This window comes from Amblyraja radiata, chromosome 6, assembly GCF_010909765.2.
Source record: "Amblyraja radiata isolate CabotCenter1 chromosome 6, sAmbRad1.1.pri, whole genome shotgun sequence".
NCBI lineage: Eukaryota > Metazoa > Chordata > Chondrichthyes > Rajiformes > Rajidae > Amblyraja > Amblyraja radiata.
The window spans coordinates 34192929-34213829 of NC_045961.1; the positions used below are offsets into that span (position 1 = coordinate 34192929).

Below are 20901 nucleotides of genomic sequence, written 5' to 3' on the forward strand. Positions count from 1 at the left end.
CAAACATGAAGGAAAGAACTGCAGATGCTGGTTTAAATTGAAGATAGACACAAAATGCTGGAGTAACTCAGCGGGACAGGCAGCATCTCTGGAGAGAAGGAATGGGTGACGTTTTGTAAGGAGACTGAAGAAAGGTCTCTGCCTGTAACGTCACCCATTCCTTCTCTCCAGAGATGCTGCCTGTCCTGCTGAGTTACTCCAGCATTTTGTGTCTATCTTCAAACCTATAAACTTGTATGTCTTTGGAGTGTGGGAGGAAAGCGGAGCACCCAAAGAAAACTGTCATGGAGAATGTACAAACTCCATTCAGACAGCACCCTTTGTCAGTATTGAACGTGGGTCTCTGGCGCTGTAAGGTAGCAACTCTACCACTGCGCCACTGTATCTATCTATGTCTCTTAATTTCAGAAACTTCTATTGGCCCTCATTCCTCTCACCCCTTAGCCTTCTCTTTTCAAGGAGAACACCCCAACAGTCCCTCTCGTCTCTCCTCAGAATTCCTGGTGAGTTGTCTCTGCACCCTCTTGAGAGTAATCACATCCTTTCTACACAGAGCTGAAAGTAAAACTGCACATTATTCCAGATGCAGCCATGTTGATATTTGTAAAACTGTACCATAACTTCCCTGCACTTGTATTCTGTGTCTCGATTGTATGTACAGGCTCTACACAAGTGGTTTTGTTAATTGATCTATTATGGGAAGAAATCCATTTACCCGGTTCTATCATTTGAAAGTATAAGTTTAATGGTAAAATGGAATTTGCCATCAATTTGATGTCTTTGTCAGTAATTATGACTTTGATGTATCACAGGCAGCCATGGGAATTGCACATCTCATCGTGATGGCAATGGAAAAAGATGGAACCCCAAGGCAAGAAGCTTTAAAAAAGATTTGGATGGTGGACTCAAAGGGTCTTATTGTTAAGGTTGTGATTTTTTTTTACTGTTACATTATTGCTAAAATTTTAGTGGCATATTTATATTTAACGTTTAATATGGTTAATAACGATAAATACAACCAAATATCTAAATGGTCACTGTTTCAGCAATCACCTGTTCCCAGAACGAAGTTGGTTTCAGCAATAATGTGCCATAGCATTTAGCTGTTAGAGTCATGGGTGTTCAGTCGCCCAAAGTAAGGAAGGGTTGCTGAGATTTGCTCCTGCTATTGCATGTTTATGGGATTATATGTTATGCATTTTGTTTTAATAAATTTATAAATGCCTTGTATTAGATGCAATGCTACTTAGCGAGCCCTGTTTTCTCAAAGTGGTGGTGAAGCACTCTAAACCCATCACTTTCCATTTGTGTTGAATGTACTCTCCCTATGCTATTAAGTTATAAGATCCAAAAATGAAGTCATGTATTCCCAAACCAGTACAGGTGCACAACCTTTTATCCGAAGATCCAAATAACGAAAACCTCCGAATAGCGGCCATTTTTTCGGTCCTTGAAGAAAGGTCCTTGAAAACGTTCACCGAGGGCGGCCCGCAGAGGTGACAGCGGAACCTCCGGTCGGTCCTCTAAGAAAGGGGAACTAAATCCCCATTCATAAAAGAGAAGATGAGGGTATATTGCGCGGGAGGGTTAATAATTGACAATATGCTGCTGCCTGCCCGCTGAGTTAAAAAGTTCCCACGGTAGACTCACGATACACAGTGTTTCGTGAGTCTTGCGTGGGAACTTTTTAACTCAGCGGGCAGGCAGCAGCAGCAGATTGTCGCTCGCTTCAGTATCACCCCACCTACACCCCTCTGCTTCCCGGCCATGTGTGTGACCCCTTCCCTCCCCTCTCCAGCACCCCGCCCATTGCACCGGCGCGGGGGCTTTGCACTGTCTTCACGTCGGTGATTGCAGCAGGACCGTGTCAGGACCAATTGGACACCGACCACCAGGCCCACCGCAAGCACGGAGATCCCAGAGACCCACAGCCAACAGCAGCCCAGCCCAGCCCCACTCCAACTACAGAGGAACCTGGGTTGCGGATGACGGGGCGCAGCTCGGGGCGTCGTAGGGGCCCATCGGGGAGCGGCCACTCAAAGCCACGCCGGGAGATGTAGGGCCCTGCCCCGGTCTTGATGTTGGAGCCCCCGGCGGGCGCTAGCAAGTCCGCGGCAATTTACAGCCGCTTCGGGCGTTGTAAGGCCCCGCTCCAGGTCACTCTCAACCTCTATGATGTTTGCTCTCAACCCCGTAATTCGGGCGGGAGAAGTCGCCGTTGCCGGTGCCCCGCAAAGCAGTCTCCCACCGGGGACCCGCGAGCTCCCGGTGTCACCATCCACCGGAGTCGGGTCGCAGCAGCTCGCCCCCGCAACTCTCCACGCTCCGAAGCTGGCTAGCTCCACGGAGGTAGGTCCGTAGGTCCACAGCTCCCACCGCCGCCCACCGACCCCCAGGCCCACTGCAAGCACGGAGATCCCAGAGACCCACAGCCAGCAGCAACTCCAGCCCAGCCCCGCTCCAACTCCAGAGGAACACGTAGGGGCAGAAGCTGATGGTGTGCAAGGTACGTCTTGTTCTTGGGGTGGCGGATGAGGGGGCGCAGCTCGGGCTGTGGGCGAACTGCCACTTGTCGCTGTAGCGGCCAAAGATCATAGAGGAGCTCCTCTATGATCTTTGGTAGCGGCCCATCGGGGAGCGGATTCCTCTGGAGTTGGAGGGGGAGGGGGGTATTGTGCTGTTTGATCGCCCCCTGCTATCCCAGGGACAGGGAGACACAGCGGCTTTTTAGACTGGTGGGCAATCACTTCCAAAGTTCTGCCCACACAGTCAGTACACTTCTCCTACACTGTATTTCATACAAACATTTATTCTGCAAGAAAAAACGACATTGAAGACTCAAACTCGCGATCGAGTAACTGCCAGGATCAAGGAGCAAACTCGCGACCTTGCGGATATGAGCCGAGCACTCTACCACTGAGCCAGCCATTAAAATCTACGCTAAAAAATTTCCATTCCGAAGACCGACAAATTCTGAATTACGAAAAGTGTCTGGTCCCAAGGCTTTCGGATAAAAGGTTGTGCACCTGTATAGTGCTAGCTTTGAAGGCATTGCGTTCTGAAGGATGCAGATTTTTAAATGAAATTTCGGGTGTATTATGTCTCTCTGCCTAAGAAAAAAAATATTCATATAACTTTCAAAATCTACCGCCACAAATATCCTTCAATGCACCTGGTAAATTTGCCATGCATTTTCTGTCCTTGAACCTCTCAGTATTAGAGATTGCAGGCTGGTCGGTATTGTCCAAGAAGCCTTGGAAAGTCTCTAACTTCAATGATGGAGTGAGTGCTTAGATGGTTGTGCTGCTCATTCTACATGGTGCCAAACTGCATGAATGCTCTGGGAACTGCCCAGCCAGATCAGTAAACACTATTTAATCTTGAGCTTGATTTATAGATGGAAAGGATTTGGAGAGCAATGAAGAGAATCAATGATTACTTGTCCTCTGACTTGCTTTCAAGGCAGCTGTATCTATGTGACTTGTCCATTTGTTTCTGTTCAGTGAAGGTACTCGAGTTGTTCATTTGTAGGAAGGAAGTGCAGATGCTGGTTTACACCAAAAATAGACACAAAATGCTGGAGTAACTCAGCGGGTCAGGCAGCATCTCTGGAGAAAAGGAATAGGTCAAAGCCCTTCTGAGTTACTCCAGCATTTCCTGTTGATCAGGTTGTTCATGAAGTGAGAGATCCAGCAATTGCAATACTGTCAGATGGAGTCATTTTAACTCCACACTGCTTTGCTCCACAAGTTACTATCCCATTCCACCCCCTGGATAATCTGCTCTCCCTAACACAACCTTTTTTTCTGTGAACAATGACCCAACCTTTTCATCCTACGTTTCCCTGTGGAATTTGTTGGATTACTTGTATAACATTAATATCAATCTGCTTCATTGTGTCCTCGTGCAGGGAAGAAGCCAGCTGACTCACGAAAAGCAGATGATCGCTCAGGATCATCCTCCAATTAAAAGTCTGGAAGAAGTTGTCCAGAAGGTTAAGCCAACAGCTTTAATAGGTACATTTAAAAGATTCAGACACGCTTTGTTCATTTCAAGCTTAAAAGTAAATTCACAAATTTTAGGAAATTTCGTTAAATGTTAAACTAAACTTTAAATCTTTCAAGTTAATTAACATGAGAATAGATGTCCCCCCCCCCCCCCCCCCCCCCAGAGGTCCAGTTTATTCCTGCATCTAATTCTGCATGCTAGAATGTGTGTATGGTTTTAATCAATGTCACATATGTTAATAAGTTTTATTCCAGTGACCTTTAGTTGGATATGTGGGTGACAGATTTATATTAACACAGAAATGTTTTAAAGCAAAAGCCTATGGTGTTTTAAAAATATAAAGGTAGTATTAGTTTACCTTAAAGCGTAATCTACTATAAAGGGCCTGTCCCACCTGGCGATTTTTTTCAGCGACTGCCGGCATCATTGATCATTGACTGACATATCACGTCACCAAAAAACTTGGGGCATGATGACGTATGACACATGGTGTTTTGTCGAGTGTCGCAACTTTTTTTTGTCACCGCTGGATTTTGAAATGTTCAAAATCTTTTGGAGACACTGATATGACGCCGGCAGTTGCTGAAATTAATTGCCAAGTGGGACAGGCCCTTAACCTTTTCAATTAATTCACTTTTTAAAAAATGTTTAAATTATGACAAGGTCTTGGTCAAGTAAATTTGTACAATTCGCTAACCATTCTGAATCAGCTGGATTATCACACAAGCTTGATGCTTTGTCATCATGTAATTGACGAAAGGCTTATCTTGCAGAGATACAAGGATGCTGGAATACGAGGATAATGCAGATGCTGGAATCATAATCAAAACATAATTATTTTTTTTCCAGCCAGCTGACTTTTCATTTATAAAAGAAAGTTAAACTTTGTGACAGTGTTCACTTCAATTCATCCAATTAACCTTTCACTGCATTCTTGATCAAAACTGGAAATTGAGATCCTTACCATCCAGACTCCCTTGGTACCATATGGATATTGACAGAAGTATACAAAATTATGTTAGTGACAGAGTTGATAGGTTTTTTTTTTTCCACCCCAAGGTGGAAATGTCAAATATTGAGGCCCTAACTTTGAGGTGAGAGGGGAGACGTTTAAAGGAAATTCGAAGTATGGTGTTTTTTAATTGGTGGAAACAGATATTTGTGGCATTTAGAAATACAAGCAGGCAGGGAGTTGAAGGCTGTAGGCCACATGCAGGCAGATGTGCATCACAGTCAGCACAGACACTGTGGGCTGAAGGGCCTGTTCCTGTGCTATACTATTCTTTGTTCTATGTTAACCGCTAATGTGATGGGCATTAAATAAAGATAATGCATGTGGTTGTTAAAAGAAGCAGAAATAGATTCTGGATTTATTGATGACCACTCATTGAAGAAAAGCTGCTCAGGAATTTACTCATCTTTCCAAATTATGCTGGGCATTAAATAAGAACTTGTATTAGATACTGATTCCTGAAATTGGCCTGTACTCTATTCAACAATGAGAGAGGCACAGGGAAGTTCCGACTTGCAGATGAATTGCATGCAAAGGAGCTGACATTGGCAGAACTCGCATAATATTCCAATATCCTTAGAATTATTAAACTTCGAACAAATGTATTTGCCCAGAGGATTGTTCACTCAGAGCAGTGATAAGTTAAGAAGCTGCATTATTCTGCTTAGATTTTGTTTTATTTACATGGTTGGAAGTTACAGCTAATGTACCGTTATAGTACCGTTTTGAGTTGTAAGGAAGATGAGAAATTTGCAAAGATTCAGTGTACCCAGGTTTGAATTTACAGCTTTGATAATTGAATTTGATTAGTACTTAGGAAGAAGCAGCTAAATCCTGACAAATCAACACTTTCTATCTTCAGGCCTTATAAAATGGACAAGGAACTCTTACTTTGATTCTTCATTCCCTACCAAAGGATCAATGTGATACAATTTCAGTCGAAGCAAACTGAAACACATTTTTTTAAATCGTACGCACACTAGCTGGACACAAATCTACATACATTTCTTTTTCATTGAGTTCACTTAAAAGTTGTGAATTTCAGCACTTGAAGGAACAAAATAAAGGAAGCCTCTGAATAGCTAACTCCTTATTGTCAGACAAAATGACTTTTTTTCCCCCTCAAGTCCCTGGTCCAGAAAAGGTATTGGCTATCAGTTTTGTTTAATTGCAATGAAGTCATGAAATGCAAAAACCTACAAATTAGAATTGAATGCATATGTTGTGCATAAGACATGATTCTGGGCATCTTTTGTACTGTTTGCTTGTATTTCCTATTCACAATTAATTCAGTTTGACAAACTGCACATCAATCTGAAATCAGTGAACTTCATCTGATTCACAACGTTCTTCTCTGTATGAGTTAAGTTATCCACTATAAGATAATTTCGATACAACCTGCTTGTCCTTAGACCCTGTACAAATTGAGGATTATGTGAACTGTTAACTATAGCGACTTGGGACCACTTGCGACCTCACGGTACAATTAATGCATTCCTTCTTCAGGGGAGATGTCTTCTGTGTACCATTAGCCTTTCCTCCCACTATGTTTCCAACATCACACCCTTTATTTGCAATTGTACCGTTTTCTACACTTTCACGTCATCCTCATTTGCAGATACAGGCCACCCAGGTCAGCAGAGATGCCATTACTATTGTTTGGTTTAGATTAGAGATGCAGCACGGAAACACCCCTTTCAGTCCACAGAGTCCTCACCAACCAGTAATCCCCACACACTTGCCCACTGGGGACAATTTACTTCCTACACATTTACAATTATATCGTCAAGTAACCTACAAACCTGTACGTCTTTGGAGTGTGGGAGGATCCCGGAGAAAACCCACATGATCGCAGGGTGAACTGACAAACTCCAAACAGACAAGCACCCATGGTCGGGATCTAACCCGGGTCTCTGGCGCTGTAAGGCAGCAACTAGCGTTGCGCTACCAAGTCTGCTGAGGACAACAAAAGCTTTCCACTGTACCTCTGTACACGTGACAATAAACTAAAGTAAGGAAATGGCAGAGGTATGAAGCATGTAGGTCGTTTTAACACTCTTGAAAAACATTGGTAACAGTTTATTAATGACCCAATTCCATTACTTTTCTGGTAATTTTCTGATTTTATCTTCATCAGTACAACACAGAAACTATCCAGACTATTGGGGGAAATTTAGAGGGGAAAAATGGATGTGTTTATTTCTACAAATACTACAATACCAGAACAGTTGGGACTAAATAAGTACCATTCTTAAATTGTATTTTTCCAGGAGTAGCAGCCATTGGAGGAGCATTTACCGAGCAGATATTAAAGGACATGGCATCATTCAATAAACATCCAATTATATTTGCTTTAAGTAATCCTACTAGCAAATCAGAGTGCACAGCAGAACAGTGCTATCGCCTAACTGATGTAAGAATCTACGTTGCTCAAGATTTCAATAATTACGTTTTTTTTTTTAAAAAAGCAATCGATGAGTAATATTATTTGTGGGGTACATTAAGTTTGGATTTATTCCAAGTGATGTATTCCAGAGGAAAAATTACAGATCTTAGAATTACCTTAAACATTTTATAGTCTCTCCAGTCTCCATCTCCATTATTGTCAATCCTATTTGAAGTCATACAGAATGAAAACGATCCCTTGGGCCCAACTCGTTCATGCTGACCAAGATGCCCCCTATTGAAGCTAGTACCATTTGTCAGCATTGTTCCACTTTCCTGTAAAGATTTCCTGTTCATATACATATCGGAATGTATTTTAGACCACATTAATGTACCTGCCTCAACTACTTCCTCTGGTAGATCGTTCTACATACTCGCCACTCTGTGTGAGAAAGGTTGCCTCTGAGGTTCCTATTAAATCTTTTCCTTATCACCATACACCCACGTTCTCTAGGTCTCAATTCCCTTATCCTGGGGGAAAAAGACACTCTGCATTTACCCAATCTCCTTCGTGATTTTATACACCTCTATCAGGTCACCCCCCCCCCCCCCATCCCAACCTCCTATTGCTTCAAGGAGCAAGGTTGTAGTCTGCCCAACCTCTCTCTGCAGATCAAGTCCTGGCAACATCCTAGTAAATGTTCTCTGCACCCTTTCCAGCTTAATGGCAATGTGACCAAAACTTAATATAAAACTCCAAATGCAGACAACCAATGTCTTGTACAACTATAACATTACATCCCAATTTATATTATTCAATTCCCTACCTGACAATAGTTTAATGTGCCAAAAGCCTTGGGTTTAATTTGATGAAATCGTTTCTTAAGCCTGACTCCCTCCAGCCACTTATACCTGGCCTTGCGATCTTACCAAAACAGTAACAACAGGTAATAGATAATGTGGATATTTATATCAGATTCAAAGATAACATTGTCTGTTTGATGTTCTGTTGTCATAAATTCACAATTTTATAACTATGTTCTGTTTGTGTTATGTTAATTGACAAGATATTTGGCAATACCACATGGTTGCACACATTATTTGGTATGCTGATTATCGGTAATTAATGAGTTTGTTTGAACTTTGCAGGGCCGTGGAATATTTGCTAGTGGCAGTCCCTTTGACCCTGTAACTTTTGCTGATGGCCGTACCTTTGTCCCAGGTCAGGGTAACAATGCCTATGTTTTCCCTGGAGTTGCGCTTGGAGCTATCGCATGTGGAGTACGACATATAAACGATGACATCTTCCTAATTTCAGCTGAGGTATGTATCAGTAAGTTCTTGGTTAGTTCAATCATTGTATCGTGTTAATATTCAAGTCTATAAGCATAAATATGTTTCTTTGTAAATACAGATAAGTAGCAAACCAAAAGGCTGTCAGCTTAGAAATTCAGTTGTGTAATCTTTATCTACTAATAATAATAATAATAATAATATCTTGTCATTGCACATACATGCAACGAGATTTGGCATGCAGCTTCCATCCGATGTCATAACATAAATAACTAATAACATTTAGATTTAGATACCCCGAGAAAATGGATTGTAAAAAGAACAGTAAAATAGTCAAAACAGTTCAAACAGACTAAAGTGCAGATGTGTCTGTGCGCCGTGACCATCCGAGGGAGACAGTCCATGGGGGGTGGGGACACTCAGCAGGGCCGGTTCAGAGCCGCTATAGCTCTGGGAATGAAGCTGTTCCCGAGTCTGGAGGTTCAGGCGTAGAAGGCCTTATAACGTCTGCTGGATGGAAGTAGTTCGAACAGTCCATTACAAGGGTGTGAGGAGTCTTTATGGATGCTGACGACCTTCCTGAGGCACCGTGTGTGGTAGATGCGCTCCAAGGCTGGTAGCTGTATCCCAATAATCTTCTGCGCTCTGTGGACGACGCGCTGAAGAGCTCTCCTCTCCGCCTCCGTGCAGCTGAGATACCACACAGAGATGCCATACGTTAATATGCTCTCTGTGGTGCAATGCATGCAAGAGTGATTTATTTTGAGTGGGAAAAAAACGTCGTAATGTTTCCACTCTAGAAAATCAATTGGGCATTGCCAGTTGACAATCATATTTGAGCCTTTTCATGTTAGCCATTCTTTTGGTATGTGGTCAAGACATTGATCTATGGAATGATGATTGCATATCAGTTTTGGAACAAGCCCACATTAAAGGATGCACCCACAGCTATCTTGCATTCCGCAGTGTGAACTTGACGATCCATGGGGACAACCCCAACAGAGGTAAGCCTGTACATAGCTCCACTACCATAGCCCAGGAACTCAGAGGCAATAGCAGTGACATTGTCTGCCTAGCTACATGGTGTGCAGGATTTGCCCCAGTGTCAGGACAAAATAGCATTTAGATGTTCATCTAGAAAGGGAAAATTGGAAACATTATATCATCTCCATAGGCCATGTTTCATCTTGAAGAGTGAGCCTCAGCAACGTTCCTGTGGAATAAGCAATTGCCTGCATTCTCTTCAGCACATTCTAAACAGGAGCTGGAGCTTCAGTGTGCTTATACTCCAACCCCAGATGCATCAGACAAGAGTAGAGAAATTCTACTCCAAACGTGATATTCCCTGACCACACTTAATCAGAAAGAGTGCACTCCTCTGGAAAGGCAATAAGGAAAGCTCATGCCTGCCTCCTGCAAAAATACGTGAATAAGGGTTTGTCAACCAAGTCCTGTTCTTTTGGAGCAATAACTACAAGGTCTCATGGCATTGCCTTTGATGCAAGAATTGGCCATTGTTAAATGCCATCATTCTCAAGCAAGGGACTACAGGGCTTTCTACATCATGACAATGGTGGAACCAGCCAACCACTGCCTAATCCAGTCTGTTATCTCCATCAACCAGGCTCCCAACAGACAATGGTGGAAAAAAAAAACCTGCACTAAAAAGGTGCATGGACTCTTATAGGCCCTATAAAGATGGCTCTATTCAAATGTAATCTCAGATAATTTAGACTACAAGACCAATGGAGTACCCACAGTGCTTGACCTATCAGAATACACTTGTATTATCAACCAGAAGATCTTGTTCACAGTTTAGCCCCAGGGATCACCTTGGAGAGATTCCTTTTGACTAATCCACCCCACCCTCACACTCTGCCTCTTATTCTCACAGCATCCATGTCTTAGGCTAGGTCTTCTACCAAAAAGGGTGTCTCTATTTCTCTTCCCACATATGCTGTCTAACATGAGGTGTGTTTCCAGCATTTTATATTGATTTTAGATTTCCAGCATCTGATTTTTCACCACAGGAATTGATTACTGGTAAATACAAGACATTCTTGGGCCCGAAACAGCATCTTGTCTTGCGGGGTAAAAAGAGATGAAAGATATGTAAAGGCTGAGGGCCAATCAAAAATAAAATCCTGATCTTAAGTATTGATGTTGGGTAGAAAGTGCTCTGAAGATCCAGAAATGCTGATAAACACAGCATGTGTGGATTCCTCAGCACTTTGCACATCAATAGGTTTGTCCTATTAGAAACATAGAAAAATAGGTGCAGGAGGAGGCCCTTAGAGCCAGCACCGCCATTCATTGTGATCATGGCTGATCGGCCCCTATCAATAACCCGTGCCTGCCTTCTCCCCATATCCCTTGACTCCACTAGAGCTCTATCTAACTCTCTCTTAAATCCATCCAGTGACCTGGCCTCCACTGCCCTCTGTGGCAGGGAATTCCATAAATTCACAACTCTCTGGGTGAAAAAGTTTTTTCTCACCTCAGTCTTAAATGACCTCGCCTTTATTTTAAGACTGTGGCCCCTGGTTCTGGACTCGTCCAACATTGGGAACATTTTTCCTGCATCTAGCTTGTCCAGTCCTTTTATAATTTTATATGTTTCTATAAGATCCCCCTCATCCTTCTAAACTCCAGTGAATACAAGCCTAGTCTTTTCAATCTTTCCTCATATGACAGTCCCGCCATCCCAGGGATCAATCTAGTGAACCTACGCTGCACTGCCTCAATCACAAGGATGTCCATCCTCAAATTAGTAGACCAAAACTGTACACAATACTCCAGATGTGGTCTCACCAGAGCCCTATACAACTGCAGAAGAACATCTTTACTCCTATACTGAAATCCTCTTGTTATGAAGGCCAACATTCCATTAGCTTTCTTCACTGCCTGCTGGACCTGTAAGCCAACTTTCAGTGACCAGTGTACAAGGACGCCCAGGTCTCGCTGCACCTCCCCCTTACGTAACCTAACCCCATTGAGATAATAATCTGTCCCCTTGTTTTTGCCGCCAAATTGGATAACCTCACACTGCATCTGCCCACTCACTGAACCTGTCCAAGCCGCTGAGGAATGTTTCACCCGACGCCGATGTTTCATCTTTACGGCAAGAGGGCCCTGAAAATCATCAGACTGGCTGCACGGCCACAGATGGGCCCTGACCTCGGGATGTTTCACAGAGGAAGAGGACTTAACTTTCTGGTGCCTTTTCCCCGCAGTGGAAATGTTTTGATTCTGCTGTGGGGGGATGTTTGTGTTGAACTCTGTAATATGTTGTGTCCATTTTTATTCTTTTTTTTTTTTTTTTTTTTTTTTTAAACCTTTTTCTATGGTTTGCAATGGAACTTATTATTATTTAAATTATGTAAAGCGCTTTGGGGTCAATGCAAATTGGCTTAAAATGCGCTATATAAATAAAGTTTACTTACTTACTTACTTACCCTGCAACCTCCTAATATCCTCTTCACAGTTCACACTGCCACCCAGCTTTGTGTCATCCGCAAACTTGCTAGTGTTGCCCCTAATTCCCTCTTCCAAATCATTAATATATATGGTAAACAGTTGCGGCCCCAACACCGAGCCTTGCGACACTCCACTCGTCACTGTCTGCCATTCTGAAAAGGACCCATTCACTCCTACTCTTTGCTTCTGGTCTGCCAACCAATTTTCTATCCATGTTAACACCCTACCCCCAATACCATGTGCTCTAATTTTAGTCACCAGTCTCCCGTGCGGGACCTTATCAAAGGCTTTCTGAAAGTCTAGATACACTACATCCACTGGCACTACTTCATCCATTGAGAACCAAGAATGCTCATCAGGGATTATGCCGTGCACTGCAGTGCCAACTTTGATCCATGTCAATAGTCATTGAGCAAAAAGGCACAGAAACAGGCCCAAAGCTGACAGACTCCCCATTGCCCATCAACCACTGATTTACACGAGTTCCATTTTTTCCCTACATTTTAATCATCCCTCCCCCACTAGATATGTATCCACCTACATTCACCAGAGACAATTTGAAGCAGTCAGCTAACTTACCAACCGTATATTTTGGAAGTGTTACAAATTCAGAACTCCCAGAGGCAACCCACTCAGTCACAGGGAAACCATGCAAACTCCACACAGCAGCACCAAGTCAGGATCAAACCCACTGGAGCTATGAGGCATCAAATCTACCAGCTGTGCCAGGATGTGACCGTAACTCCACACCACACAATATTGGCTTCCATCCAACTACACCAAACATAGTAAAAAGCTAGCAAGGCATTCAAAGCAGAGAAGATTCATGCAATAGTACTGAAGTGTAGTAGAGTATCCCCACCACCCTCATGGGAAGACAAATCCATGCAGGGAAGCCTCACACATTAATCATGACCAACTTCAAGTAAAGATACCAGTTTAGTAACTAAACTAAAAAGATTGCAGTAATTAAAAGCATCTTCATTTTAACTGCTACTGAAGTAGACATCATCTAAATTCTCCTCTACTACTTCCTCCCAGTTGAAGAACTGCTTCCATACTCACAATGTGGTTTTCATTAATCAAGAAATACAATGTATTAGCTTTATTGTTTGACAAATCCAAGAAAAATGCCAAGGCTTCAAACCTAGCATTAAGTTCTTTATCACCAATACTGTCTGCATAATCCTCCAAATTGATTACAGGATAGGTGAACCAATGTCACTCATTGACCACTCAAAAGCCGAGTCGAGTGCATTGAATCTCTTCAATAGGAACCTGCACAGGCTCTTAGTAAAGGAAAGAGTGCACAACTGCTCACCATCAGGCACCAATTGCAACATACTTCTATTAAAATCGAGTTAGTTAAAAACACAGGCTCGCTCCATAAATTCTTTGTATTAAAGTAAAATGAATCCTGAAATAAAGCTTTTGAAAAGAGTTGCAATTAATTATATTTTACAAAAGAGTAATGAATAAACAAATGGTGATAATACACCACCAGGATGACTGTGATGTGCAGGCATAATTCCTACGCTGTGTGCATACAATTGTGCTGATTGAGGTTTATTTCTTATTTCTTTTTCAGGTCATAGCTGAAACGGTGACAGAAAAGCATCTAGCAGAAGGACGCATGTACCCACCACTTAGCACCATAAGAGATGTTTCATTCAAGATTGCTACAAAGGTATGGAAATATTTTTATCCGGTTATCAAAAATTAAATTCTGCACATGCAAAGAGCTGTATTGTATGAGAGAACAGAAGAACAGTTGGCTGAGCTTTGGGGACAAATAATCCTGGTTTGTCTATTTTCTGTATCGGTGGATAATTCTTCCCAGGTATATCTTTCCATCTTCTGATTGACCAAGATATTTAACTTGGGATATCTTAGTGTAGTTAAGGAATGCTTGTAACCAATAATTAAACTCAAACTAATTAAATGGAAGACGGAAGGTTGGGTAGATGTGCTGTAGCTTCAACACCTGGTAACAGGTGCAACATTATAGTTCATGGTGATCGCATCTGCAGCAATGTTGGCTGTTGGCGGAACTACAGCTCACCATTCAGCTAAAGTCTCAGCTTCAGGCACTGACACATCAGGGACAGGGAAAGTGTTACCTGAACACTGTTCTGGGAGACAGTTACACCTCTGATAAATTACCACAAATTTGATCAGGTCAAGGGCGGAAGAGTATAATTGCAAAAGGGGCAAATTAAAGAGTTTGAGAAGATATCTGTCACTATTCTTGTTGTATATTTTGCAGTTTTGGTCTCTCAATTTGAGGAAGGACATTCATGCTATTGAGGGAGTGCAGCATAAGTTCACCAGGTTAATTCCTAGGACGGCGGGACTGTCATATGTTGATAGAATGGAGCGGCTGGGCTTGGATACTCTGGAATTTAGAAGGATGAGAGGGTATCTTATTGAAACACAAGATTATTAAGGGTTTGGACACACTAGGAGCAGGAAACATATTCCTGATATTGGGGAGTCCAGAACCAGGGGCCACAATTTAAGAATAAGGGGTACGCCATTTAGAACTGACACGAGAGAGTTGTGAATCTGTGGAATTCTCTGCTTCCGAGGGCAGTGGAGGCCGGTTCTCTGGGTGCTTTCAAGAGAGAGCTAGACAGAGCTCTTAAAGATAGCTAACATGACTGCTAACTAACCCTTCCTCATTACTCAATACCCAGTCTAGAATAGCCTGCTCTCTCGTTGGTTCCTCTACATGTTGGTTTAGAAAACTATCCCGCATACATTCCAAGAAATCCTCTTCTTCAGCACGCCTGCCAATTTGATTCACTCAATCTATATGTAGATTGAAGTCACCCATTATAACTGTTTTACCTTTGTTACACGCATTTCTAATTTCCTGTTTAATGCCATCCCCAACTTCACTACTACTGTTAGGTGGCTTGTACACAACACCCACTAGCGTTTTCTGCCCCTTAGTGTTTCGCAGCTCTACCCATACCGATTCCACATCCTCTAAGCTAATGTTCTTCCTTTCCATTGCGTTAATCTCCTCTCTAACCAGCAACGCTACCCCACCTCCTTTTCCTTTCTGTCTATCCCTCCTGAATATTGAATATCCCTGGATGTTCAGCTCCCAGCCTTGGTCACCCTGGAGCCATGTCTCTGTGATCCCAACTATATCATAATCATTAATAGGTTTCTGCATGTTCAACTCATCCAATTTTTCAAAACTCTTTAGATTCTGGAGTAGTTCCTGAGGATTGGAGGGTAGCTAACGTAACCCCACTTTTTAAGAAGGGAGGGAGAGAGAAAACGGGGAATTACAGACCAGTTAATCTAACATCAGTAGTGGGGAAACTGCTAGAGTCAGTTATTAAAGATGGGATAGCAGCACATTTGAAAAGTGGTGAAATCATTGGACAAAGTCAGCATGGATTTACAAAAGGTAAATCATGTCTGACGAATCTTATAGAATTTTTCGAGGATGTAACTAGTAGAGTGGATAGGGGAGAACCAGTGGATGTGTTGTATCTAGACTTTCAGAAGGCTTTCGACAAGGTCCCACATAAGAGATTAGTATACAAACTTAAAGCACACGGTATTGGGGGTTCAGTATTGATGTGGATAGAGAACTGGCTGGCAAACAGGAAGCAAAGAGTAGGAGTAAACGGGTCCTTTTCACAATGGCAGGCAGTGACTAGTGGGGTACCGCAAGGCTCAGTGCTGGGACCCCAGCTATTTACAATATATATTAATGATCTGGATGGGGGAATTTAAGGCAACATCTCCAAGTTTGCGGATGACACTAAGCTGGGGGGACAGTGTTAGCTGTGAGGAGGATGCTAGGAGACTGCAAGGCGACTTGGATAGGCTGGGTGAGTGGGCAAATGTTTGGCAGATGCAGTATAATGTGGATAAATGTGAGGTTATCCACTTTGGTGGCAAAAACAGGAAAGCAGACTATTATCTAAATGGTGGCCGATTAGGAAAAGGGGAGATGCAACGAGACCTGGGTGTCATGGTACACCAGTCATTGAAAGTAGGCATGCAGGTGCAGCAGGCAGTGAAGAAAGCAAATGGTATGTTAGCTTTCATAGCAAAAGGATTTGAGTATAGGAGCAAGGAGGTTCTACTGCAGTTGTACAGGGTCTTGGTAAGCACACCTGGAGTATTGCGTACAGTTTCCGTCTCCAAATCTGAGGAAGGACATTATTGCCATAGAGGGAGTGCAGAGAAGGTTCACCAGACTGATTCCTGGGATGTCAGGACTTTCATATGAAGAAAGACTGGATAGACTCGGCTTATAATCGCTAGAATTTAGGAGATTGAGGGGGGGTCTTATAGAAACGTACAAAACTCTTAAGGGGTTGGACAGGCTAGATGCAGGAAGATTGTTCCCGATGTTGGGGAAGTCCAGGACAAGGGGTCACAGCTTAAGGATAAGGGGGAAATCCTTTAAGACCGAGATGAGAAAAACATTTTTCACACGGAGAGTGGTGAATCTCTGGAACTCTCTGCCACAGAGGGTAGGAGGCCAGTTCATTGGCTATATTTCAGAGGGAGTTAGATGTGGCCCTTGTGGCTAAAGGGATCAGGGGATCTGGAGAGAAGGCAGGTACGGGATACTGAGTTGGATGATCAGCCATGATCATATTGAATGGTGGTGCAGGCTCGAAGGGCCGAATGGCCTACTCCTGCACCTATTTTCTATGTATCTATGTATAGCGGAGTCAAGGGAGATGGGGAGAAGGCAGGAACGGGGTACTGATTGTAGATGATCAGCCATGATCACATTGAATGGCGGTGCTGGCTCAAAGGGCCGAATGGCCTACTCCTGCACCTATTGTCTATTGAACCGGTAGGAACTTCTTGCTCCATATTTATCAACGGGTGGGGACTGGCAGGCTGCACTAACTGTCCATAGCATAATTGCAAAAGGTGGCATTTGACTCGAGAGAGAGAAACAGCATAGTAGGGGAACACGCACTGTTCTCTACTGCAGAGTCTGGGTGTCAAAGACTCTGTTGCCTGCTTGATCAAGGTGAAGAATACTTTTCCTGGGTTGGACAGGAATTTGGAACGGGGAGTGGAGGTCCAGGAGTCATCGTTCACATAGGCACTAATGATAGAGATCGGACTAGGAAGGGATATTTTGCTGTGATTTTATCAGCAGCTTGGAACAGAATTGAAAAACAACAACAAGTGATAATCTCCAGGCTATTACCCGAGCCACCTCAAATTATGGCAAAATCCCAGCTGTTATCAGCTGACCGAATCATCCAACCACAACCAGAGAGCAGTCCTGAACTACAATCTACCTCTTTGGTGACCCTCTGACTATCCTTGATCCCACTTTACTGGCTTTACCTTGCACTAAACTTTATTCTCCAACACTGTAAATGCCTCGATTGTAATGATGTATTGTCTCTCTGCTGACTGGATAGCCGCAACGAAAGCTTTTAACTGTATCTCAGTACACGTGACAATAAACTAAACAAACTATACTCTGGATAAAAAACACATTTTCAATGGTTTGTTCCTAAAAAGATAAAACAATTTCTAAATTATTGATTCTTTGTATTTTGCACACGAGCTGAATTTTGTTTAAAATACCTTATTGCATGCAATGATACTCCAAATGTGGTGTAACCAGGTTTTGTATAACTGCCATACACATTCCCAACGTTTATACTTAATTCCCCACTTATTGAAGGCAAGAATGCTGTATGCCATTATTACCACTTGCAGGGAATATAAACTTGCATCCTGAAATCCCACTACAACAATGCTATGAAGAGTCCTGGCATTTACTGTATACTTCCCTCGTGTGTTTTTTTCCCCCCTCAGCCTTGTATGTTTCCCATTCTGCTTTTAAAAAGTGAGCAACAGTGGAGGGGAGTGATAAGTGGGAAGAGAAGTTTCTCTGTCCTATTCAGGCACTTACCATTAGGCATGTCAACCAAAATGATCATCCCTTTCCCAAGAGATTCTTCATACACTGAGCTTGTAAGAGTAGAATGATTTACATCTTTTGGATAATTTATCAGTCATTGCAATAAAAAGCATCTTAGTGGTTTGAAAATCATGAAATAACATCACAACTTAATACCGTAGCAAATGATATTAACCCTGTGCAAAGTATTTATTTCAAAGGAAAACATTTGAAAACCTTTAGCATGAATGAAAAATCAAATTTTGTGATAGCAGTCTGGCAGTCTGAAAGATTCTCTCTTTTTCCTTTTCAGATTGTGGAATACGCCTATAAAAACAACCTTGCTGCCTGGTACCCTGAGCCCAAGGACAAAGAAGCATTTCTTCATGCTCAAATGTACAGCCCAGATTATGATTCCTTTGCATTTGATAGCTATGAATGGCCTAAAGATGCAATGGAAATCCAGAAGGTGTAATTACTTGTGCCATTCAAGTCCATCAAGCTGTTGGAAGGCCACTAAGTTGTTTCTTCCTGGTAACTAAAGCACATCCAAGTATGCTTCCTCTGGGTGCGACTATTGTATCGCTTAAAAAAACAACTTTTCTTGTTCAAAGCAATCTCTCCTCCTTTATTAATTTCAAAGCAACAAATACTATTCTTCGTGAACAGGTGCACAGCAATCTGTTATGTGTTTATTACTCCTTTCTTGCAGGAATTATATAGCCTTTCATTTTTTATCAGTTTGACTTTGCTTGCCATTTGAACAGATAATTACAATTATGAAGATCAAAACAGACGTTGAACTGCCTCGAGGTTCAGGGTTCACTGAACAGTATGGTCTAACAAAGACACTATGGCGTTAAAAGCATTTTTGCACAAAAACATCAAAACAAATCCCTTTCTGAACATGACTATTATCCCTCGCATTTATGACACCACTATATTGGTTTGGGTTACAGGATTTTCTCAAGCCTGGATTCAGAGTCCATTTCAGCAGGATAGGTTTGTCCATGGATATCAGTCTCTCAAAATTCCAGTTAAAACTCTGCACTACTCCATTTTGGTTTTAAATATAAGCAGGGAACTGGATCAAGTAGCATAAGCTATTTTGGATGGCCAAAAGTCATCAAATCATGTTAGATTAAAAATTCCCCTGAAGTGTTTTGAGACCGATTCGACTCACTTTCTGTCAGTTTTAGCTTTCAAATTGATTGCCTTCATCATGCCATGAATATATCTTTTGTGGAGAAATTCGAACCTACATGAATAGTGGGACTATTTTGTTTTAGAAATTGGGTCCAAAGGGTGGAACAAACTTAATTCAGTGTCCACTGAATTAAGTTTCCAACCCGCGTGCCAGATGCTGATATCTTAAAAATAAGATAGTTCCTTTTCCTGCACCCTGATGAAATAACTTTTTAAAAGGAATCTCAAAACGCAAGTATGTGTTTAGCCAACTGCTGTTGATGAATAGTTACCGCACCTTTCTGCTTGTTAGGTGTGGAGTACACATCCGAACCAATCCATGTACTAGTGAACAGTAGCTGAAGACAATATGTAATTTAATTATATTTTTTGCATGGTAAATTTCTTTTTTGGAAGTCTTGCCTTGTCAATCAAGATACCCATACTGCCTTTAAGATGTTTCTGCTCTTGTGGAAGTCTCCATTGTACTGTTGTAAGTTAAATAAAAAGCTAGAAACTAGAGGATGTACTTTGTAAGATTTTTAAAATACTTAATAAACAAGTGGTCTGTGGATCCAAAGCTCTTCTATTATTTTGACTAACACACAGGCATTGCATTGGAGGCATAATAATCTGAACAATCTCTACTGCTTGAGCCATGGCATTTTACAGCACAAAAGGCCCTTCAGCCTCTGTGTCCATACTGATCCTTTTCACACCTACATTGATGCCAGTTGTCCACTGATTCTATGCCTTGCCTAATCAAGTATCTGCCCAAATATCTCTTGGATGTAGTGATTGCATCTGATTCTGGTAGCAGTTTCCAACCATTGTTTTAAAACAAAATTCTCTTCTCGCCTTCAACCTATGCATATTTGTTTTTGATACCCCCAACTCAGCGAACAGGATTCTGACTACCTACCCTACTATGTTCCTTCTAGTTTTATTGCTATATTGGGTCATCCCTTGACCTTCTTTGTTCCAGCGAACACAAGCTTGGTTTATCCAATTTCTCCCATAATGAAAGGCCCATAATCCTGGAACACCCTGGTGAATCTCTTATGTACTCTCTGCAACACAATCGTATCCTTCCTATAGTGTGGCATCAGAACTGCACACTCTACTCCAAGTATGCAAAACCAATGTTTGGTTAAGTTGCCATCTAACATTCCTAGTTTTATTTTCTACTAGACCAAGTGCAGACCCGTTGGGTCTGTTTCCCCAACGGCGTTTTGCAGGGGGGGGGAGGGGGGGCTGCGGCATCAAACTCATATTAACCAACCCCCAAACACACAGGTGGGGGGAGGGGGGGGGATGTGAAGAGGGGAGGGAGGGGAGAGGAGGTGGAGGAAATGGGACAGATTTGGGAGGGAAAGGAGAGCGGGGTAGGGGGTGAGAGAGGGTGATGGGGAGATAGATGTGGTGGAGGGGGAGGATGGGGAGGTAGGGAAGGAGGGAGGGAGGGGGAGAGGGGTGGGGGAGAGAGGGGAAAGAGTGGGGAGGGAGGTGGAGAGGGGTAGGGGGAGTGATGGAAGAGTGGGGAGGGAGGTGGAGAGGGGTAGGGGGAGTGATGGAAGAGGGACAGAGGGGTAGGAGGAAGGGGGTGGCGTAGAGAGGGAAGGGGGGTGGG

At 42.6% G+C, this 20901-nt stretch overlaps 1 protein-coding gene across 1 annotated transcript in view; it reads left to right on the top strand.

The window, feature by feature from the left end:
* Positions 1-19851, top strand: part of me3 (malic enzyme 3) — an 88522-nt gene extending 68671 nt beyond the window's left edge. The window contains exons 10-15 of the mRNA XM_033022464.1: positions 813-926; positions 3911-4016; positions 7291-7433; positions 8555-8728; positions 13764-13862; positions 18400-19851. Coding sequence (XP_032878355.1) covers positions 813-926; positions 3911-4016; positions 7291-7433; positions 8555-8728; positions 13764-13862; positions 18400-18561 — 798 coding nt within the window. The 3' untranslated portion in view covers positions 18562-19851. The remainder of the gene's footprint in view (positions 1-812; positions 927-3910; positions 4017-7290; positions 7434-8554; positions 8729-13763; positions 13863-18399) is intronic.
* Positions 19852-20901: the final 1050 nt, after the last annotated feature.